This window comes from Chlamydotis macqueenii, chromosome Z (genome assembly GCF_036417535.1).
Source record: "Chlamydotis macqueenii isolate bChlMac1 chromosome Z, bChlMac1.mat, whole genome shotgun sequence".
NCBI lineage: Eukaryota > Metazoa > Chordata > Aves > Otidiformes > Otididae > Chlamydotis > Chlamydotis macqueenii.
The window spans coordinates 42,986,053-43,009,291 of NC_141593.1; the positions used below are offsets into that span (position 1 = coordinate 42,986,053).

Here is a 23,239-nt window from a genome sequence, read left to right on the forward strand (position 1 = left end):
ATATATCTTAAATATTTTTCTTACTTTGAGGGGATTAAAAAGTTTTATTTACATGGTGGAGATGTGTGGGTGCATGGATAAGTGAACTAGCATGCAGGTATCCTTGTAAAATAAATAATCTATGTCAGATCAGTTAGCAGCACTGCTTCCAATTAGCACTACTGGAGGTATTTTTCATTCTCACTAAAGTGAGAAACATCCTCCTGGCTGACATATCCACAGCGGGAATGAACTGTCCTTTATCATGCACTCCTCATACGCACATTCTACATTATAGGCATGCTACACACCATTACCTGCGTTTTGAACAAACTAACCATGTTTTATTTTCAGACATACTGGATCAGCTTACATTGCTATTTGCCCTAAACAATGCATTCTGCTCAGAAGTGGTCTGTGTCATTGGTCTGTATATGGAAATCGTGTTGTGATTAGATTTTAGTTGTGTCCATGTTTTTCAACATTCTTGTCGTTAGAAAAGTAACCCCAAGACAGCTGCAATGGAGAGAAAAAGGAGACTATTTCTGTTTCATTTGCTTTACCCATTTGGTAGAAAATACAAATGTTTCTGTTGTTTTCCTATACATTTAGTACTGTGGTTTTTTTCCTCTAAGCATGTGTCTCATGTGGCAAGAGGAAGCCTTCAAAAGCAGTCATTAAAACCAGTGAACGTGGAATTGTGGCTTAAACAAGATTAGCATCTAAAATGACTTTTTGATAACTACTAGATTGTAGATTGCCTTGTCCCCTATTAATAATCATGAAATGTGCATGCAGTGGGCTTTGTAGAGTGTTCTACAGATTTTTCTTTGTCACCTCTTTTTGTCCATTTCTTTTCTTATTTTCCCCTGGTATGTCCCATTGTGTATCTGTATTGTCACTACTACATACTGTAGAGGTAAGATACTACAAAAAGGTGATGTGAGAATTCTTGAGCTGTGTCACTTCATTTGTGTCATGACGGCTGTGTTGGTGTAATTGCCTGTGTGGACCCTGTCCTTCCAAGATAAAAGTACTTTCTACCTCTTTAGTTCACATCAGTTTGAAGGCAATAACAAAGCAAATCGTGCTGATACCAAATCTGGCAAGACAAACCGCCTGAAGATACATAACCAGCCATTATTCCAGCAATGTTGTGGCAGAGAGAAGGGAAAAGAAGGAGAGGAAGGGAGGAAGTGCATGTGGTGATTTTAGTAGCATTTTAGTTTTGCATTCATTTGCTAGGTGGATGTTAAACTGTTCTGAAAAGTCTTATTAACAGCTTTTTCTGAGCCAATGCAGTAGAATTAAATATCTTTTTCTCCTCTTAGAATACTATTTCTGAGGAATTAATTTTTTTCAGCACTGTTAAGTAACTGGGCTGCAGTATGATTTCCATGTCTCCTCCACAAGCCCATTTTAGGACAAGTTTGAATTTGAGTTTGATTGTATGAATGTTTTTAAGTGGCCTTGGAAAACCTTATGCTCCTGGAGTATACAATAATTTCCAGTGTTTGGATATTCCCTCCCCCATATTCTTTGTGCTGACATGCTAGCCAGCACTGTGTTCTTGGCTTCTCCTTATGGAAGGTTCTAAAATTGTGCCAAGTTTAAAATTGTCAGATTGCTTAAAAAGTTTGAATGACGTTTGCAAGTGGCCAGCTAAACTCAGGACCAGGTCTTGCAGGCATAACTGTCTGATTTGCAACAACGGACCCAGTCAGCAATTGTGATGAAGTATTACCACAAGGTGTAAGATATGCTTTCATGGATTCTGTAACCAAACCTTTTTCAGGTGCCAGCTTTTCTTATGCATTGCTATTCCGGTGTATAGATACCCTATACTATTTGCTATTTCACTCATGTATGTATTTTCTAATTCTTGTTGTGCTCTACAATTAATTCTGTAATGGACATTCTGAGAATTAAACAACCTCATCTTGTTCACAGTTTTGGACAAAAAAAAAGTTAACTTTTCTTGTTAATTTCTTTTTCATGGAAGCAAATGCTTTCTTCACCTGTTACCTCAATCAATAAATTGAGCTTCTAGATCTGAGTGTGAATTTTCAACAGACATGTAAACTGAACTGCTAGCATCAGTAAACATCTCAAAATGCTTTTTTCAGGGGTAAATTAGACCTAGAGTTCTTTCTACTACACTTGTTGCTTGTTGCCAATGCTCTGGGGTATCTTTCATCTACTTCACAGGCCTGTCTTGTTTCCTGCATGGTCTGATAACCATAGACTTTAAAATGATGCTTGTCAGGCAATGCCCTTGCTAAGCCATTGCTCCGTAAAGGAAGGTGAGCAGGGAGCCAAGTGTAAACAATATTGTCACCAACAAGGGCCCAGTCCCACAATACTCAAGGATAGCAAGCAGAGCAGGTCCAGTGATGGCAACCAGCTTCAACCAAGAGTCTAGGTCACCAGACAAGTCCGTAACAATGAGGTAGGCCTGAGGTTAAGTCAAGGTCAGGAATTGGACTCGTTGACCATGGTCAGACAAGGGTCTAGTAATTGCCAGAAAGTCCATAGTGAAGAGATAGGCTCATGGTTCCAGGTCAGTAGGATATGTGGCCACATGCAGGTATATAACTGTAGTGTTGCTCAGGTGAAGACCAAGGGCAGCAGCCTCAGCCTAAGGGCAACACCTGAGCAAAAGGTAGCACTAAAGCCCCTCATGGGGCTTTTTTTCAGATCTTCTTCCTTCACAGCAGTCTGAACCAAGATTAGACAGCTGTATCAGACAGCTGGTCTTGAGCTCAGGAGCCTGTTAGGAAGTGGGGAGGGAGCTCAGTGCCATCCCAGTGTTACAGATAGGCTTACTACGTGCACACATTTGCTTAGACTTTTAAAAATCTGAACCATTCTTGTTGCCATTTTTCCAGTTGGGGAGCTGTCACCTCCATCCCATTATAACCATGCTCACTCATCAGGCCCTGGCTGAGCCAGTGCCACCCACATTCCTTGCCATATACTCACCAGATGATTATTTCTTCTGTATTTGTGCCCCAGTAGCTGCGACTGAGCTATACAAATGATGTATGAGAGTACAGCTGTTTAGCCTAAGCCAGATTTGAAGCCAGAACAAACCCCCATGAAGCAAGTCAGCTCCACAGCAAGCAAGGATGTGAATTTACTTAAGCCGTGCAGCAGCCAGCAGTTGTGGCGTACTCATCGAGAGGTGTGGGAACTGCTCTGATTCAAAGGGACAGTGCCTGCGCAGGGATCTGTTGCTGCATAAATGCTTGGTGATGGAGTTTGCCAGGCCATCTCCAACCTTATGCTGCAATAGGAACGCACTGCGCTCTGGAAGGGTGCAGGGCTAGGCTGTCACAATCCTGCTTTGGACTTAAGAGGAGGCCAAAGATTTGGGAATCTGGATAAAATTCACACTTCAGGTTCATGAAGGCCATATCCTGTTACCATGGGAATTCTCAGGAAGGGCATCAAGATTTCCCCTTTATTTGAAGGTTTTGGATTCCCCTGGATGTGCCCAAGACTGGAAACTCAGGAAGCACTAGAAATATTGAAGCAGTTCTCCTGATGGTAGGCTAGCTGCCCGGCCACTGGACCACTCTTCCTCTCACAGTTAATCCCACTCAGGATTAACTGGGATTTGGAGGGTAGGTCAGCACAGACAAAAAGATTCTTCCCCTTTTATACATCTTCTCTAAGGAAAATTAATTTTTAAAAATACATTCAGATATTTCTTTACTGAAGTTCCAATTACATGTCAACTAGGGAGGGAATTTAAGGGTAAAGTATTGGTTCAAATTTAGTCAGTTCATGCCATCAACTACAATTTTGACTGTATCTTGCTAATGTTCTGTTCCTGTTCTGTCTGAATTATCTGAATTTCTGGAGTACATAATAACTTTTGGAAACCTGAAAATGACTTCTGTAGGTGGACACTCAATTGTCAAAGATATTTATTTCATATGTAGGGATAATAATTACTAACCTCAGGAACTACTTGTAGACAATGCATGTTTCACATGAAAAACTAGTAAAATCAAAGATGGAAACCCAAGAAAGAGATCTTAGTTTTCCAGGACTTTATCTGAGAGAGTGAAAGAAGCAAACTGCACATAAATTAGATATCTGTTATCAAAATTTAAAACACCACAATAGCATTAATGTAGTTATAAAAGTGAAAGTAGTGAGCAATTTTTATTTCAGCCTGGACACCTTCCACTAGACCAGGTCGCTCAAAGCCTCATCTAGTCTGGCCTTGAACGTTTCCAAGGATGGGGCAGCCATCACTTCTCTGGGCAACCTGTTCCAGTGCCTCACCACTCACAGTGAAGAATTTCTTCCTTATGTCTTATGTAAGTCTACCCTCTTCCAGTTTAAAGCCATTACCCCTCATCCTATCACAGCAGGTGCTGCTAAAGCGTTTCTCCCCCTCTTTCCTGTAGGTCCCCTTTAGGTACTGGAAGGCTACTATAAGGTCTCCCTGGAGCCTTCTCTTCTCCAGGCTGAACATCCCCAGCTCTCTTAGCCTGTCCTCATAAGAGAGATGCTCCAGCCCTCTGATCGTCTTCCTGGCCCTCCTCTGGGCTTGCTCTAACTGGCCCACGTCCTTGTTATGTTGGGGGCTCCAGAACTGGACGCAGTACTCCAGGTGGGGTCTCACCAGGGCAGAGTAGAGGGGGAAAATCACCTCCCTTGACCTGCTGGCCACGCTTCTGATGCAGCCTAGGATGCAGTTTGCTTTCTGGGCCGCAAGAGCACATTGCCAGCTCATGTTGAGCTTCTTGTCCACCAGCACTCCCAAGTCCTTCTCCTCCAGGCTGCTCACAATCCATTCTCCGTTCAGCCTATATTTGTGCTTGGGATTGCTCCAATCCACGTGCAGGACCTTGCACTTGGCCTGGTTGAACTTCATGAGGTTTGCACGGGCCCATCTCTCAAGCCTGTCATTAAAACTGCTGATCTGTAAAACATGGGTAATTAAATGGCAAGACCAGAATGCTGAAGGCAGCTTTGCTTCTCCTTTTAAATTTGCTGATGCAACTTAAACCACATCCTTACAATGTTCTTGCTTTCTGGAAACCTCCAGTGATTGATATGCCACTGTCATTCTTTATTCATTAGTAAACACATTTCGCTGCTATTCATGTGAGTGAATACGCTGATGTGTCCCGTCTTTGTGCACTATTTGAACTTTTAGATCTGTTCAGTATGTAATACCTAGAAATCACCATGAGCCTCTAATTGGTGAGAAGAGAAGAGAAATTCAGATAGGAAGTATTGACATAACTCTCAGGCTCTGAATTCAAAGTATCTTGTTACGGTAGCATCCAGAAGCCAGTTCATAAAATAAATGCCATTGTTCTGCATTGTGCCATATTTTTTTTGACAATTTAAAAAAACAAGGATTCTGGTGGGGAGTAGTTGTCTACTGATTGTTGTGAGTTTGGTTTTTTCCTTCTCCCTATTGCATTTGCATCTGACAGCAATTCTGTTACTGCCTTGAGCAGCTGAATGTGTGCACGTGATTTTTTTCTTGTGGGGAAAAGGATGGAACTGATGCTAATAATTTGTGTTTTAACAGGATGGGAAAACAGCAGAAGATCTCGCCAGAGCAGAGCAGCATGAACATGTAGCCAGTCTGCTTGCAAGACTTAAAAAGGTTGGGAATCCATGAATTTTAACTGTGGTTTTCATGTTTTTAAGATATTAAGAAAAGTTTGACCTTGGGAAATCATACGATAAGATATTCATCAAAGCCATTCTTAAAAAGATGTTGCAAAAGTCCTTACTAGAATGGTGTCTCTCTTCCCTCCCAACCCTGCCTCCCCTGCCCCCTGCCACCCCTTCATTTTCAATTTGAAATTATGGCCTCAGTTCAAGCTAGTATGTACATACTAACAAAAAAATGACTAAGCTAGTCTGCAGCACTGATCTGTTTTATCCTGTCTTTGACAATACCTAGCAAAGCATCTATGGTGTTTAGAAGAAACTGGAAAATAAACTATTAAGAATTAACACATCCCACAAGAGAACTTACTGCCCCACCATCACCATTTTAGTTAGATTAGAGTTTATGAAGTATGAGGGGTTTGTCCCTCTTTTGGAACCTCTTATACTATGTGGAATAGTTGTATAAGTCCTCAATGTCTTTTTTTTAATTCTGAAATTTCAGTATCTCCAATTCCGCTGACAACTAGAATGCAAAGCTGATCTGGGCAGTAAGTCTGATACATCTGATAGGCATTGATTATTCCAGATAGGCAGCATCACTTATTCCGTGAAGGTTCAGGGGCCACTTGCCTGGAGATTCCAGTCAACAACCAGACCAGTTAAAACAATCCTGCTTTAAATACGTTGATCGGTCTGCAGAAAACTGAGATAAATGACCGTTTCAGAGTGGCAGTAGCATATGATGTGTACCGGGCATTGCGAAGGTGGAAGGAGAATCATGTCCTTTACTCTTGCCAGTAAATTTATACTTGCTAGGATTGTAAAGTATGTCAGTGAAGATATCAGAAAGTGCCAAGTTCAGGCTTCCTTTGCAATGATAGCTTTTGTAAATGTGTATGGTAATGGGATCTGTTTTGCATAGTTGTATCCCCGCACCAAACCCTTGCCTGTTCCTGCATGCAGGTGGATAAATTTGTGTTTAGTCAAGATGTAAATGTGGAACTAATGCAAATTGACCCAGAACAAAAGGGAGAAGATCAGATAAATCTCTTCTGAAGGAGATGTTAGTAGATGTAACTCTCTTCTTGATACCAGAGTATACTTAATTATTGAAAGCCTGCCTATATATATGGCGAAAATGCATGATAATTACATACTTCATCAGGGTGTACTTTTGCAACAGTGAATCTGATCAATAGAAATTAATAAACTACATCAAGCCACTGAAAATATTCTAATACTACTCAAAATGCTCAACAGCAGGAGCAGGGAGGTAATCATCCCCCTGTATTCGGCACTGGTGAGGCCGCACCTTGAGTATTGTGTTCAGTTTTGGGCCCCTCACTACAAGAAAGACATTGAAGCCCTGGAACGTGTCCAGAGAAGGGCAACAAAGCTGGTGAGGGGTCTGGAGCACAAGTCTTATGAGGAGCGGCTGAGAGAGTTGGGATTGTTTAGTCTGGAGAAGAGGAGGCTCAGGGGAGACCTCATTGCACTCTATAGCTTCCTGAAGGCAGGTTGTGATGAACAGGGGTTTGGCCTCTTCTTCCAGGCAACAAGCAGGACCCGAGGAAATGGCCACAAGTTGTACCAGAGGAGGTTTAGATTGGACTTGAGGAAAAACTTTTTCTCTCAAAGAGTGGTAAGGCACTGGAACGGCCTGCCCAGGGAGGTGGTGGAGTCTCCGTCCCTGGCAGTGTTCAAGAGGCGGCTTGATGAGAAGCTACAGGATATGGTTTAGTAGCTGTGGCAGCAATGGTAGTGGGAAGACGGTTGGACTAGATGATCTTATAGGTCCCATCCAACCATGTGATTCTATGATTCTATGATTCTATGATTCTATGATTCTATGAACATCATCTAGTAGAGAGCGTACCAGACACTTGTTTTCAGAGCCTGTGGAGGGTTTTATCCCTAAGAGCACACACATGAAGAACATACTGTCGTAGCGGCTCTTACAGAGGATTTACTATTAGCCATGAGGTACGGGTGCAGTATTTGCATTGTGACTAACTAACTTAATAAATGCCTGTTAGCGAGGAAAGAACTAAATTATATGTGCTACTCTTTCTGTCAAATTTATCAGCTTAATTGCTGCATGCATATAATTTTGGGAGGCTGTAGGTTCAGTGACTCATCCTACATGCTAAACTCAGGACAAATGCAGAACAGAACCTCTCTCAGCTCCAAATAGGGAAATGAAGGAAGGGAGAATGAATCTAGTTCCTTTGCCCTTCCACTTTTCTGCTGTCTCCCTGTTTCCTTAGGTCTTTCTGTGGCAAGAGACACTTGGTAGTTTGGTATTCTGTACTGCAACCCCTTGTTGAGTTGATTCTTCAAGCTCAGCTTGTGTGGAAAATGGAGCATCCATGTCTCATTGCCTCTTGGTGGGCAAAGAGAAAAAGACAGATTGGATTTGTTCATTCCTGACTCTGTCTTTGGCAGGAACAAGAGAAGTATTCTTCAGATACTACAAGACAAGACATAGAGGGGTAATGGGGAGCTCAAAGTGGAAAACTCTTCTGCAGGAGATGTGATTGGGTTTGAGGAAGGTCTGTGTAGGAGAATGAAATTGGAGCTGTGGAAGAGACAGTGAATGCATGCAGATGGTAAATTGTGAGAGGAGAGTTAAGTAGGGAGGCAGATCTATTGAGGTTTGGGAGTATAGAGGGAAACCAGTCTGGAGGATGTACACTTGCAATAGACGGGCAAAAAAAATGGAATGTGAATAGTATGCAAAAGGTCTTTTAAGGTAAAGAAGAATAAGTGTGTGGGGAAAGGAGATATAAGAGTCTGGGAAAAGGAATGTTTATCTTGCAAAGAACTGAAGTGGAAATAAACAGAGGACTGGGCGAGAGGAGAGGCAAGAGGAGAATTCTCCCAGATATGGGAAGTACAGAAAAAGTTGATGTAAAGAAGAAAGGAAATGCACATCTAGTTTTCAGATTGCTCAGGTGGTAGCTGTCACTGCAAAAATCTTCAATGCTGCATGTATATTATGTAAGATTGTGGATATCGGTTAGGGTACTGAGACTTATAGGTAAGGAGAATGGGTACTGAAAAAAGCTAGTTTTTACTCCTTTGCCCTCTGCATCAGAGGTCAAAATGATCCCATTCACTGATATTTGGCCTGAAGTCACGTGTGATTTCATGAAGACTCAAGCTGGCTCTGGAGAGCAGGCACTCAGCTGTGCCTTGTCTACCTGTCCCTGCCCTTCTGCCAGTAACTGATCACCTGCATGATGAAGCAGATGCAGGAACTGATGCAGATGAACACCAGCCTGTCAAGAAAGCATTAGCTAAACCCTGTATTTTGGATTTATTGTGAAGCAAAAGTTCCCTGCCATGCATTCTGATTTCTTCTTTATGTTGAATTTTAGGATACGCACCGGGGGATTTTTATCCAGCAGCTGCGGCACACACAGAATCCACAGCCCCGAATCAAACTGAAGCTGTTTGGACACTCTGGCGCTGGAAAAACAACCCTTGTGGAGTCTCTCAAGTGCGGCCTGATACGAAGCTTTTTCCGAAGACGTAGGCCTAGGCTCTCCTCCACAAACTCAAGCAGATTCCCCCCATCTCCTTTGTCTTCCAAACCTTCAGGTACAGCTTCGAAGCTGCAGTGTTTGAAAGGGAAAACGTTTTCTGCTTTGTCTGTTTAGCTCCAATGGAAGAGCTGCTGACTGCACTGCTAAAGACAGGACAGGCTAAGTGCGGAAGAAAGCAAAGCAAAGAGGAGAAGGTGTTGAATTCTCTGTACACAGGCTCGTACCTAAAGTAAGAGTGAAGAGGAGCAGTGGAAGTGGAGGGTATAGGAGTAGTTAAGGTTTTGTTTACTCACATGCTGCATCAGTGAACTTGGAGAGTGAAGGACAAGACTTGTGAACACTGGCATTTATTTTTCCCAAAAAGTCCTAGGCTACGAACACCAGGCTCGTGACCAGATTCCACCATCATGGTTTGGGGGATTGTATTTTGTCAGTCTTTTTGTTTGAGTAGCTTCAATGAACTCTGTGCAAAATTGAAACAGTTGCTGCATCCTTATGTGATCTTTATGCAGTAAGAGGATTCAGAACTGCTTCTGATGCCTTGGAGGGCTTTTCCATAAGATACAGGAATGGATTAGCCCAGTTAGAAGTGTCTAAAATTGTCTCCAAACAAAGTGAAAATGGAGGTTTTCTAAACTGTAGTAAATGTGTGCAAATAATAGGGAAGGTTTGCCTATGTAGCGCCAGTTCGCTTGTGTGAAGTGAAGAGCTGCAAGATGTGGAGGAACTAGCTAGGTTTACACTTCAGCGTGTGCCCGGCTTTGGAAGAACCCACAATTATGGCAGGAGGAAGAGTAGTGAACTATTTGTCCAGGTCCCTTTTCTGACGCTGAGAGGCTGTGCAGTGTACGAAGCTAAGCAGGCACTTTGGGGCGCTCAACCTTAAATTAGTGTTTAGAAGTACTCTTACTATATAAGTTTTAGATGGGGTTAGGGTTGCTTTTTTCTTTAAAAACCTTTGGATAATGCTTGCAGGTTTAGGTTTCATTCATAATTTTTAAGTAACGTTAGAACAGTGCTAGTAGTAGATTTCATCTCTGCTTTCTCTCTAGTCACCTATTTACTGTGACATAGAAGGGGAGATAAGTCACTGAAGGAATATGTTTCTGGAGGCAGTGAAGGAAGGTTTTGACTGAAGACAGATTTCTTTTTTTTTTTAAGTCTTGGTTGGTACCAGAACCAAAATGATATGAGACTGCCAGTCACATTGGCAAATCATTATAGAAATAATGCTGAGTTTGAAGCATGCACGTAAAAATAGCTTATCTAGATATAAAGCCAGAAAACTGTGCAGTGCTCTGCACACTTGAAAGTTGTGAAGTTCTATGTAAACAAAGGCGCTATGGTGTTGTTTTAATGTTTGGATTTGTGGTTTTTACTTATTTCAGTATGTTCTTTTTGGAATAAAATCATTATATAACATGTAAATAATATTATGGGTTGAGTGGCATAATCAGATAGACATTTAAACCGGCACAATTTGGTCTGTACTTCATCATGTGCTTAGGTTTGTTTAAATTATCTGAAAATAAGTTTGTAAATTCACCAAGTATTTATTTACAAGAGGCTAAATATTTTAAAATTGCATTAGAAGATCAAATGTGAAAGTATAGTTTTACAGCTGACAGGTAGTTTATTTCTCCATTGAAACCCAAATATCAGAATTCAGCAGCTAGTGGAGGAAAGAAATCTGTACTTTCTCCACTAGATGGTGCAAGTCAATTAAAAAGCCCTTTCGTTTCTCACTTCGGGAATCTGAATTAAGGATGAACTAAACAAATTGCTTATTAGTAAAATAACTTTAGTTAAGGGCCTGCTTTTCTGCCCCACCTCCCGAGAAACAGCAGTTACATAGTGATATTTTTATCCTTACTTACAGGAGACAACTGTATGAATATGTAGCATTTCCATGCCAGTAAAAACAGCCTATGCTACAAAATTTCAGCCCTTAGCTAAAAAAGCAGTAGATCTTTGCAACATAGGAGAACTTTAACTATTGAAACCTTTCATTCTCAAATCATTCTGTTGGTTTTTTTTTCTATGCTTCCCACTCAGCAGTATATCTACTAAAGGGCAGTAACTGCTGTATGGGATCATTCTAAGATTTTCCTTTTCATCATGCAGAATAAAGATGTAGTTGTGCATGGTTACAGGTTGGTAGTTATCTCCTTTCTTTGAAGAGCACTTTGGTTTTTTTAATCCGCTTTTGTGCCTTGCATACTTATTTTGAAGTGATCTGGTTGTGATTTTCACATGGTTTGTAATCTCATTTTTCTTTCCCTGACCCAGTTTCAGTAAGCATTACGAATCTTTATCCTGGTTGTGAGAACGTCAGCGTGAGAAGTCGTAGTATGATGTTTGAGCCGGGCCTGACCAAAGGGGTATTAGAAGCTTTCGTTTCTCCTGCTCATCATTCTCACTTCTCTGCTGATGACCAGTCCACCAAGGCCATTGACATTCAGAATGCCTGCCTGCATGGTAAGCAGAACCCTGGGCTGACCTGCCTTAATGCTGCAGCGTGGTTAATGCCATATTGCTTGTTTTTAAAAATAAAAATGCAAAAAAAAGAAGAAAAAAATGTGACTTGGTATGGTAGTGACTGTGGTTGAGAATCCAACACTGCTGGGATTTGGTTTGTTTAAGCAGAAAGTGAATCTGCGTGGAGTACTCTACCTGTAATACACATAGTAATCACTTCTGTCAGCTCTTTGCACATAGGAACGTTTTGAGATGAATAAGTGGGGCAGGAGCAAGAAGGGATTCGGTATAACAGGAGTGGGTTGGCATATCAGGTCCTAGTGTGAAGGCTCCTTCACCTATACTGTGTGTTGTTTGGGGATTTTGTCAGATTTAATCTGATCCCACAGACCCAATTGTCCTCACCATGTAGTGGTTCCCAGCTGTATGAAGGACCTGTGACAGGGTTGGAGCGTGTTTGGTGAGCCCTGGAGCTTACCAGACATGGTGAGTGGAGCTTCTGATTTAATTTCTTTTGAAAAGCGGCTAACTGCTGTGCAATTGAAGCCAGTTAACAGTACAAGGGGTCAGTCAAAGAAGTTGTCATAAGTACATATATGGCTTTTGCCTGTGAAAACCGTGCAGATGGTACGTATACACCACCAGCCATACTAATCATCACAGAAGTGGTAAGAGCTCTCCCAGTAGGATCTCCTCTTAATAAGGAAAATGTTTTGCAGACACCAGAAGCTGCAATTTTGAGGCTGATACAGGATTAGTTAAGATTTTATTTTGGAGAGAGAAATCTATTTATGAATGCAGTGTATACACATTAGTATATGCAGTGACAAAAATTTGTCCTAGATGCTGAAGAGTTTGGTGTATAGCTAAAGCTTGTTCTTTGTCCAGGCTAATTTCCTCTTTCAGTGTAGTTTGAAACAAAGAGAAGTTCTGCAGTGAAACAGAGTTGTGCAACGGACTGTCAGGAGGAGTTTCTTTTCTTTTGCTGTGCCAGCTTGATACAGAAGGAAAGTGCGCACATGGGTGAACTCTGAATAGTTGTACTCATAACAGCAGATTTGAGGTTTCTGGCTTATTTTCTTCTAGAAGTTTGAGGTGCATCTTAATCAGCATTTATATAAATAGAAATAGTACAAGCACGTCAGACTTCACCCTAATCAGATGGTGAGTCTGGGAAGTGCTATACAGTGCAACACACTAATACTTTTCTCACCTGAAGCTAAAGGTGATAGCGAAAAGAAGCATGGTCCTGTTGGGATCTTTAACATGGTGGTTCTTCAGTCTTGATTTAACAACATGATGTGAATAGTACAGTTCTGTAAAGCAAAGTGGCTTGTTTGAGAATGCCCTTCATCTGTTTTCAGTAATAGCAGTGGCCTGTTAAGAAGAAAAATTAATAAAAATGTTGAGCTTTCTGTTATGAGCAAGAAAAGAATGAGAGCCATTATTCTTGTTTTTCAAGGGAATTAAAAAATCCGTTGCTGTTGTGCAAAGCTAAGGCCAATTTAGTGTGTATGGCTCCATGCGTTTGACATACAGGTGCTTCCACGTGGCATCCAGCTGAATGTCCTAGAGAAGTGAATGTGAGAGAGGAACAGATTGCGAGGACCCAGCTTCTCAGCTTCTGACACTGACTGAAACCCATTCCCTTTGTTCATGATTGCATTGCAGTCTTGCTTTCTCACATGCATGAGGTTTATCTTTGTGAAAGTTAAAATCAGATAAATTATTTTGTTTGTCTTTTCATGGTGGAAAGATGCTTTGTCCTTACTGACAAAGTGTGATCTCTTAATCTGTTTGTGTTTTTCAGGAGTCGGTGATTTCAGCATCTGGGAATTCTCTGGGAATCCTGTATATTTCTGCTGTTACGATTATTTTGCTGCAAATGATTCCACTGCAATTCACATAGTGCTTTTTAGTCTTGAGGAGCCTTACGAAATCCAGTTAAACCAAGTGACCTTTTGGCTCAGTTTCCTGAAATCGTTAGTCCCTGTTGAGGAGCCAATAGGTATGCTCTTCTGCCTATTGATGAAATATTTGGAGACTATAAGATAAAGCTTTCTGTGTTTCTCTGCAACTTTGTATGTCCTGTATTTGAGTGCTGTTACATGCCTTCATCCCCATGTATTCACACAAACTTTACCCAGAGTTTCACAGAGAAAGGAAATTTTGTCTGTGGAACAAGCCTAAAGGGTTGTACGCACCACTTAGTCCAACTAAAAGGAGTCATGAGGTACAGTGCAGCTTCTTGTGGCACTGGAAGTTACAGCTGTAAACGGCAGATGAAGTTTTATGTCAGATAAGCTGCGTGGAGAAGTGTTTTAGAGAGTTGGATGCATTTAAAACCAGTTTTAGACACATTGCTTAAATTCAGCTTATATCTAACCCCAGTTAACAATGTTTCCAGCATAAATTAATTTTGTCAGTGAGAACAGGACAGAACAACATTGTAGAGTGGTGTTACCTCTCAGTATGTGCCACTTTAACATTTTAACTAGACTTGTATTTGAACTTCAAATATGTTAACCTTTGGTGCTTCAGGGTGTACAGAACCAGTATTTCTAGTAAATTTCACGTCACATAGTCTCAGACACTGCACAGGTTTTAAGTAAATGTACTTGTTCTATATTTCTAACAAACTGAAAGTTACTTGGCAGGCAAAGAAATCAATTTAAATTAACTTTTTTCTTTTCTTAAATGGTCTGTAGGTCTAGGTATACCTACCATATAACTTGTTCATGTTTGTAGCTGAGCATTGGTCTGCAGACTGTGACAGTTCAATGGATGAACCAAACTCTGACACATGTCTTGGTTCTATGAAGCAAAATGTTATTCCAGGCAGTGGATCTCATTCAGCGCTCGTGGATATTTGTAACTGCTGCTAGGGACTCAGCAGACAAACATATCAAATACTTACACAGTGCAAAGAGTATTCTCTTTTTGTTTTCTGCTTGATTTTGTATGCATTATCTCAGCCAGATAATGATGTGCCAAGGCAGACCTTCGGTTTTCAGTTCAGGCATCTGCATCATTTTCAATCTTAGGTCAAATCACAAGGTTAACAATATGAACATTTGGATCTAACTAACATGAAATTACTTCTGGAAGTAAAAGCCCAGAAATTTGCAGAAAAAATATCAAAGCTGAAAATACAGTTAATTTGCAATTACGGAAAGCTTTTCACAGCTCCTCAGTCAAACCTGGGTTTTGGTTTGACCAAGTTAGGATTTGAGTTAATTGTTTCTTCTTGCTGATCTAATTATCAGCATTATTTAAATATTTTGCTTAAATCAGTGTTTGTACTCATCAGCTCAGTTTGCGTACCCATGCATTTTTGTGCTGTTACCACTATCTCAAGTAATATGTAGTAACTGATGTTAGCAGAAAGCTTCAGCATTTGGAATTATTTTCCAGTTCTTTTGTCAAGACTGCCAAAAAAATATATATATATAAATTAACAATTACAAAATACTTACTTTGAAGTGCTATGCAGAGATTTGGCTTTTAAGTAATTAATCAAGATTCTGTAGCTCTGAATTGATGAAAACTTAGCAGTGATGTAAGCATGTTTCTCCTACTTGAAGTTTTGTCAGACAAAACCAGCAGGATTGGATATGCTATCTTTTTAAAAATAGTCTAATGATGTCTCCACTGTTCTGGAAGATCAGTTTGAGAAAAGATTGAAAACTGTGTGTTCCATACTGTCACCTCGTTCATGCCATTTGTATCTTTCTTTCTTTCTCATTCTTTTTCATGGTTTCTGCCAGGCTTTCCTACTTAACTCTCACCTAAGTGAGAGGCCATTGTTTGTGTAAGTACTGCAAAATAGCATTCATACCAGTGTATGAATGCTGTAGACATTTCGTGTTCTACTTGTAATCCTCTACTCTGCACCTGTAGTATTAAGGACCATCCAAAGATTATGAGAAACCTTTTCAAGAAGCTGTTATTTTTAATTATTTTTCCTCCCATTATTATAGTTTGTAGTTAATAGATATATCACTAGTGTTATTGATCAATGTTTTTGTTAAAACAATAGTCATGTAATATCAATGTAACTGCTATTAAAATTGGACATGATATAAATAATGCTATAGACAGATAACAGCCAAAGGACCAGTGGTATAAGCACAGTATGACTATGCTTAGAGTTAAATCCACTGCAAAAGTGATTGGTATGAAGAATGTAAAAAGTATCACTACCTTTCTGGCTCAGTAAGACAGCCATCTCTATAGGCATGTCTCATAGTGAGGGAGTCCTTCTGTTTCTGTTCTAGCATTTGGTGGAAAGCTGAAAAGTCCCCTGCGTGTTGTTTTGGTTGCCACGCATGCTGACATAGTGAATCTTCCTCGGCCTGTTGGGGGAGAGTTTTGGTATGACAAAGATATGTCATTGTTGAAAGAGATCAGGAACAGGTGAGTGTATTTATATGTAGTGTTTAAACATGTCAATTGGAAAGAAAAAATGCTAAAATGCATAGAAGTATGTAAAAGTTTTTATGTGTCTTAAGGTTTGTGATCTTTTGGGTATGTTCAGGAAGTTTATATTGTGCAAAAATTGAAAGATTTACCAATATTACAGTGAGCAAGATGTCTTAAGCGAGTTAAAATGAGCCAAGTGGTGCAAAAATGAGTTCAGGCTCAGGAAGTCTCGCCCTGTAAAGACTGGAATACATCCGAAGGCCTGTATCAGCCATTTACACCCGTCTCGGAAAAGTGTGCAGTTTTCAGCTACAACCTCTGGAGAGCCACCCTTTGCTCTGAATTGATTTAAGATGGGTAGGAAAAAAACTTACCCAGGCCTGGAGGTACTCCCTACACAGTTTGTGAAGAGCTGGACATTGTGGAGTCACACAGGTGACAGGGTCATCCAAGAGATACTTAGAAGGGAACTTTTCACAAACATACTATTGTATAAAGTAACAATAATATACATCCACAGTGAGCACTTAACTGGGTAACACGTGGTATGAGGAACCATCTGTACCTGTGAGCATATACATTTGTCTGCACTGTACAAGAAACAGATGTAGGAATTCCAGCACAATAGTGGCAGGGCAGTATCTTATTCAGTTGAAATAAATGAACAGAAAATACTTGTGTGTAATCTTTGGTGTTGGAATCCTTTTAAATGCAAATCAATCCAGAGATAGGAAAATAAGTATGTATGGTTGTGAGGATGTGAGAAACAGAGCTGGTGTCGCTAGCAATGACAACTGAACTATTTAAAGTGAGAAAAAAGAAAATAACCACTACAAAGACCTTAAAAAGAATAAAGTAAAATGTTTAGTTTTGTAATTACAAGTTCTGTGATGCAGTTATAATTTTCTTATGCCTCTTCAGCCATTTTCCCTAGGAAAGACAACAATTTTCTCTGAATATCTCTCTTTATTTTCAAGAAAATTTGAGAGCAGCTATATTGTCTGTGCTTTTCTTAGCATAATCAGTACTTAAATTTTTTCATCATTCCTTGAAGAAAGATAGCTCTTACATAATTTAAGACTGAAATACAACTGGATTAAGAAATAAAACAGGATTTGGGACTAAGTAAATAATTGCTCGCCTTTTCTCTTTCAGATTTGGAAACGATCTGCAAATTTCAGACAAGTTATTTGTCTTGGATGCTGGAGCATCTGGGTCTAAAGATATGAAGCTTCTCCGAAATCACTTGCAAGAAATAAGAAGCCAGATAATTTATGTAAGTAATGTCTAATGGTCTGGGTTGGGCCAGCCAAATTGTGTAATAATTTACTGTAAGTTTAGTACTTACAGATGATCAGAGGGCTGGAGCACCTCTCCTAGAGGTCAGGCTGAGAGTTCAGGCTGTTCAGCCTGGAGAAGAGAAGGCTCTGGGGAGACCTTGTAGTGGCCTTGCAGTACCTAAAGGGGGCTGATAAGAAAGATGAGGAGAAACTCTTCAGTAGGGCCTGTTTTGATAGGACGAGGGGTAATGGTTTTAAAATAAAGGAAGGCAGATTCAGACTGGACATCAGGAAAAATTTTTCACAATGAGGGTGGTGGAATACTGGAACAGGTTACCCATAGATGTGGTGGATGCCTCATTCCGGGAAACATTCAAGGCCAGGCTGGATGGGGCTCTGAGCAACCTGATCTAGTTGAAGATGTCCCTGCTCCTTGCAGGGGGGGGTTGGACTAGATGACCTGTAAAGGTCCCTTCCAGCCCAAACTATTGTATGATTCTATTGTTCTATTATGAAACTTAAAGAAATTAGTGCTCTTTCAATTTTATGGCAGCATGTATAACGGACTTTGTAATAAACAACTCCTGACATCAAAGATCTAGTCAGTATTTTCAAAATTGTAGGTGTTTTGTACATGTCACCAAAATTATCTCTCTTGAAAGGAAACAATTTGAGAATCTAGGTTCAAAGTTATAGTTTCATATTTTGAATTGACAGTGATTGGATTCCACATTAACCCTTCTTTTTGTTTGTTTGCTTTTAATCTTTTTTTTTTTATCAGCATAGTATTACAGAGAAGCAGAATATATATCAGGCAAATAAAGTTTTTCATTAAAAGCTCACCAGAGTAGAACAGTTTTCTCAACTTTTAGAAGGATAATTCCCAATATAGATGTGTGAGCTGAATATTCATTAACTTTTAACTGCACTTCTTTACTGAAAAAAATGTGTGCTTGGAGTTGTATATATTTGTGTAGGTGTATGTGTATGAGACTAAAGGTAAAATAGCCGTGGTTTGATGTCATTACCATGAATCCACGGAGAGAGACTTCTATACTGAGGGTGACCAAGTCAAGTCGTTATGTAGCCTGTGCTAAATGGATTTAAATGTCTTCATACCAAAGGCCCTCTTTCTTGTGTGACACACCAACAAGACTTTCTACAGGTACTTGTGATAGGTATTTAAAAAAAATAATAATAATTAAAAGTTAATCAAAAGTTCATTCTATAGGTCAAGGAAAATGTTTGGTTTTATGCAAAACTCCACCTGTGAGTTTTGCATCACATTCCCAGTGATCTCTTGATTTAATAAGCTTTTTTTCTAAAACTTTATTGTAGCTGTAGTCACCAGGTTGAAATCTAGAGGGCATAAGAAGTGCATTCTGTGGCTTGAGAGTATAGGGTGAAGATATCAGTGATGTCCAGGACAATCAATACATAAAAATACCATTTTCACTCTCCTCTGGTACTCTGCTGTCTCACCTGTTGAAATAAATTGGTCTTGTACAGATAACTGATGAGTACAGATTTTAATTAAATGTTGACTATTTCTGAAATAAATATTAACTTCTAGACACATGGAGGCAGTTGATACATCTTGAAATGACTTTTTCAGGTGGTCAGCCCATTTGACTAGGCAGGACTGTATAAACCAAGCTTTGTTCCATGTGTCAGGAATTCTTTTGTATTCACAGTGATGTTGGGAAAGTTTGCTTATTTCAGAAAAAAAAAATAAAGTTGTTTCTGGAATTCACTTTATTAAGAAAAGTTAGATCTTATAGCAAGTGAATGCTGGATGGCAGAGTAAGGGGCCATCACAAGAGGAGCTCTTTAAACTTGAATATACATCATGAATGCATTAGACCCTGTAACCTCCATTAAAAGAAACCAACAAAAAAAACCCAATGGTACTGTTATTCTCAGCAGAGTAGAATTACAAATTAATGTTTTCTGTGCTTTTATAAGACTTGCCCACCTATGACTCATCTCTGTGAAAAAATAATCTCCACATTGCCTTCATGGAGAAAAATTAATGGACCCAACCAGCTGATGTCCTTGCAGCAGTTTGTATACGATGTACAGGAACAGCTTAATCCCCTAGCAAGTGAAGATGACCTACGGCATATTGCACAGCAGTTGCATAGCATAGGAGAAGTAAGTGTTTTTATCTAAATTGCTTGTCTTTATTAGCAAGGTACTGCTGTGGTACAATACTGCTTAATGGGATTTAAGCAAATGTCTATAGTTTCAGGGGGTTTTTTTCCTCCTCTCTCTTAAGACATCATAAAAAATAGAGACTGGTTAATAATGCTTTTTGTTATCATTATTGTCTTTTGGCTTTTATTTCCTTCAACATTTTTTCTTTGAGACAGAAAAAACTACAGTTTGTTGCTACAGTTGTAAGAATATTAAATACCCAGAAAGGATAAGTATGCTATTATCTTAAATGGGATAGTGTCTAATGTGCATAATTTACTGCATATCAGAAATGTATGTGTGTCTATTAGAAACTGAATCATAGGATAACACCTTTGCTTAACTTGCAGGGCATGGCTAGGCTTTACAACTCGGGCTCTAATGGCTTCATTACTAGTGGAAGTCAAGAACAAGATCTGCTCTTTGTTCTGAATACTTGCAAGAAATTAAAGTGCACTGTTTGGTTTTTTCCTGTCAGTGGTGTTAATCAAATGATTGGGTCAGTAAGTTAGGAAGGAGAGAATCTGGTGTATCATCTTGTACTTCACAAGATGTAAATAGTAACTTTCATGTTTATAAACAGATTAACATTATGCAGAGTGAAACTGTCCAAGATGTCGTGCTTCTGGATCCTCGCTGGCTCTGTACAAATGTCCTTGGAAAAATCCTGTCAGTGGAGAACCCAAAAGCCCTCCATCATTATAGAGGTCGCTACACTGTAGAGGACATCCAGCGTCTGGTGACGGACAGTGATGTGGAAGAACTGATACAGATTTTGGATGCCATGGATATTTGTGCGAGGGACCTTAGCAGTGGAGCAATGGTGGATATTCCGGCTCTCATAAAAACTGACAATCTCCACAGGTCTTGGACAGATGAGGAGGATGAGGTACTGATTTATGGTGGTGTTAGAATCGTTCCTGTGGAACATCTTACCCCATTTCCTTGTGGAATTTTTCATAAAGTTCAGGTGAATCTCTGCAGGTGGATTCATCAGCAAAGCACAGAGGGAGATGCTGATATACGTCTTTGGGTAAATGGATCAAAGATTATGAATCGTGGAGCTGAGCTTTTAGTGCTGCTGGTCAACCATGGTCAGGGTATAGAGGTTCAAGTTAGAGGACTGGAAACAGAGAAGATCAAGTGCTGTTTACTTCTGGATTCTGTGTGCAGCACCATTGATAACTTAATGGCCACAACCTTACCAGGCCTTCTGACTGGGAAATACTACCTTAGTCCTCAGCAGCTGAGGGAACATCATGAACCAGTAATGGTATATCAGCCTAGAGACTTTTTCCGTGCACAGAGTCAAAAGGAGACATCACTAACTAACACCATGGCGGGATATAAAGAGAGCTTTAGCAGTATACTCTGTTTTGGGTGTCTTGATGTCTACTCACAGGGAAGCCTAGGAATGGATATTCATGTTTCCGATCTGAATCTACTTACCAGGAGAAAACTAAGTCGACTTTTGGATCCACCTGATCCTATGGGCAAAGATTGGTGCCTTCTGGCCATGAACCTGGGCCTCCCTGATCTTGTTGCAAAATACAATACAAATAATGGAACACAAAATGACTTTGTCTCAAGCCCAGTCTATGCCCTTCTGCAGGAGTGGAGTAATGCTCCTGAGAGCACTATAGGTATCCTAATGTCTAAGCTGAGGGAATTAGGTCGCAGAGATGCAGCAGACTTCTTACTGAAGGCATCTTCTGTATTCAAAATAAATTTAGATGCTAATGGTCAAGAGGCTTATGCTTCCAGTTGCAACAGTGGCACATCTTATAACTCAATTAGCTCTGTAGTGTCACGGTAAGAGCAGGCATTTTGCATGGACATCTTTTCAAACTGCAGAACGGATAAAAGATACATCACAAGAGTTTCTGTGTGTTTTCATTTATGAGGTTTTACATCAAAGGATCTTTATCCTTCTCCAGCACCACCTTTTTGTGCATAAACTTTCTACTTCTAACTGGGAATTGTTGCTCTTTATCTATTAAAAAGGCTGGTGTACTTCTGGTGTTTTAAAATTATTCCTGATGCATAATGTGCTGCTTAATACTGCCATTTTAACTGGAAAGTCTTAACTTTTGGATTATGTACTGCAGCTGTTTTATAAAATATTTTGATTCTCCTCATAAAAGGCAGGGGGAGAGGAACAGCACATGTTACCTGCAATGTGTATTTCTTACACCCATTTTTTTTTCTTTTCATCTTGTCCTCTGCTTAACATTTTTTTATATTTGTAAGGAGAGAAATCCACCATTTGTGGTCACTCTGAATTTAAAACCATGTTGTTTATAGCTGAAAAAGTGAGTGCCTTTTGCAGAAGGGAGGGTGCAGTTTATTTGAATTACCCTGCTGGAGTTACAAGAACATGCTACCTCTGTTTCACTTAAATTGTCTGCATGCTTACCATTGCAAGTGGTGCTTGCCTTTTAATTTTTCCTGCACTTCTGAGACATTGGTGATGACTCACGCAGAGCATTCTTGTGCCAGTACTGTGGGTATAGATGTGTGATACCTAATCAACTTAAATTACAGTCAAATCATAATGTGAAAGTTTCTTAAACTTGCCAATTATCATGCTTCATTATTTTCATGCACCTCAGGTAAAAGTTCATATCATTATGGAGTTGAAAAAACACAAGTGTTGGATACTGCAGAATAATATTGTATAGCTGTCAGTTGTAATTTGTGTATAACAAAGGTTTTCTACTATTAGATCCTGCATTACTTACTTCCTGTACTTGAAAACTTTGATGGGGATAAAAACAAAAAGGAAGCAAGGTTTCTTGCAGTGATAACTTTAAAATTGATATGAGGGAATATGACCCATTCTCTGTTTTAAAAAGCATGTAATTTTAATGGTGCGATGTGTGTTTGTTTATATATATTGTATGTACATATATTAATACTATTTTTTCCTTAATCTTACAATGTAGTAAAATTTTAAAGGATTTTTTCTACAAATAAACTGTTGCTTGTTGCATCCTTGTCGTTCATATTCTGTAGCTGAAAAAGACCAAAACTTCTCTTTTACTTAGAGTTGCAATCGTGGAGAGGCAATGCCTGCCTCCTGAAGTTCTGGGAACCTCCTGTTTCACTTTAGGGGGATTTTTCAATATGCTGGAGGAATACTATTTATTTGTTGACTGCAGAGGCAGTCCCTCTGCAGCAGAGGGATTTGCATTCATTTTGACAAATGGCAAGCCAAAGCGGTGTGCTACACAGCTTTTCCTTTGTTTTTTTACAGTGAAAAGCAAAACAGCAGATGTGAGTCTGTCATCGGGAATCCTCTAGATTATCCTGTGTGGAATGCAGGGGAACACTGCATTAAAGCCTGTGCTGCAGTAACGGTCCTTTACATTAAGGATCCCCTCATCACACGAGGGACTGTGCTGCTGCTGGTTATTTTAACTCAGCATCACTCACTGCTAGCTGCACAGTCTCTGTACAGCACTCTACACAGGCAGCTCTGCACAATACCTCCTCCCTATGTATGCTGCAAAGGAGTTAAACTGACTCTTCTTACAATGTTTCCCACTGCCTTTCTTTGTGTATTTTACCCGTACTGCATTAAATAATTCCCCAGGCATCACTGGGCTCCTTTCTTAAATATTTTTTAAAAGTCTAGCCTTCATGAGAAGTACAGTTAATGAGCAGTTCTCCCCTGAGGTGTCTCTG

The 23,239-nt window shown here is 39.9% G+C and overlaps 1 protein-coding gene across 1 annotated transcript in view; it reads left to right on the top strand.

The window, feature by feature from the left end:
• DAPK1 (death associated protein kinase 1) overlaps positions 1 to 22,544 on the top strand; it is a 93,725-nt gene extending 71,181 nt beyond the window's left edge. Inside the window, exons 19-26 of the mRNA XM_086769806.1 lie at positions 5,540 to 5,617; positions 9,009 to 9,231; positions 11,466 to 11,654; positions 13,465 to 13,662; positions 15,932 to 16,070; positions 17,232 to 17,352; positions 19,322 to 19,510; positions 20,136 to 22,544. Of these exons, the coding sequence (XP_086625932.1) occupies positions 5,540 to 5,617; positions 9,009 to 9,231; positions 11,466 to 11,654; positions 13,465 to 13,662; positions 15,932 to 16,070; positions 17,232 to 17,352; positions 19,322 to 19,510; positions 20,136 to 21,368 (2,370 nt within the window). The 3' untranslated portion in view covers positions 21,369 to 22,544. The remainder of the gene's footprint in view (positions 1 to 5,539; positions 5,618 to 9,008; positions 9,232 to 11,465; positions 11,655 to 13,464; positions 13,663 to 15,931; positions 16,071 to 17,231; positions 17,353 to 19,321; positions 19,511 to 20,135) is intronic.
• The last annotated feature ends 695 nt before the right edge of the window (positions 22,545 to 23,239 follow it).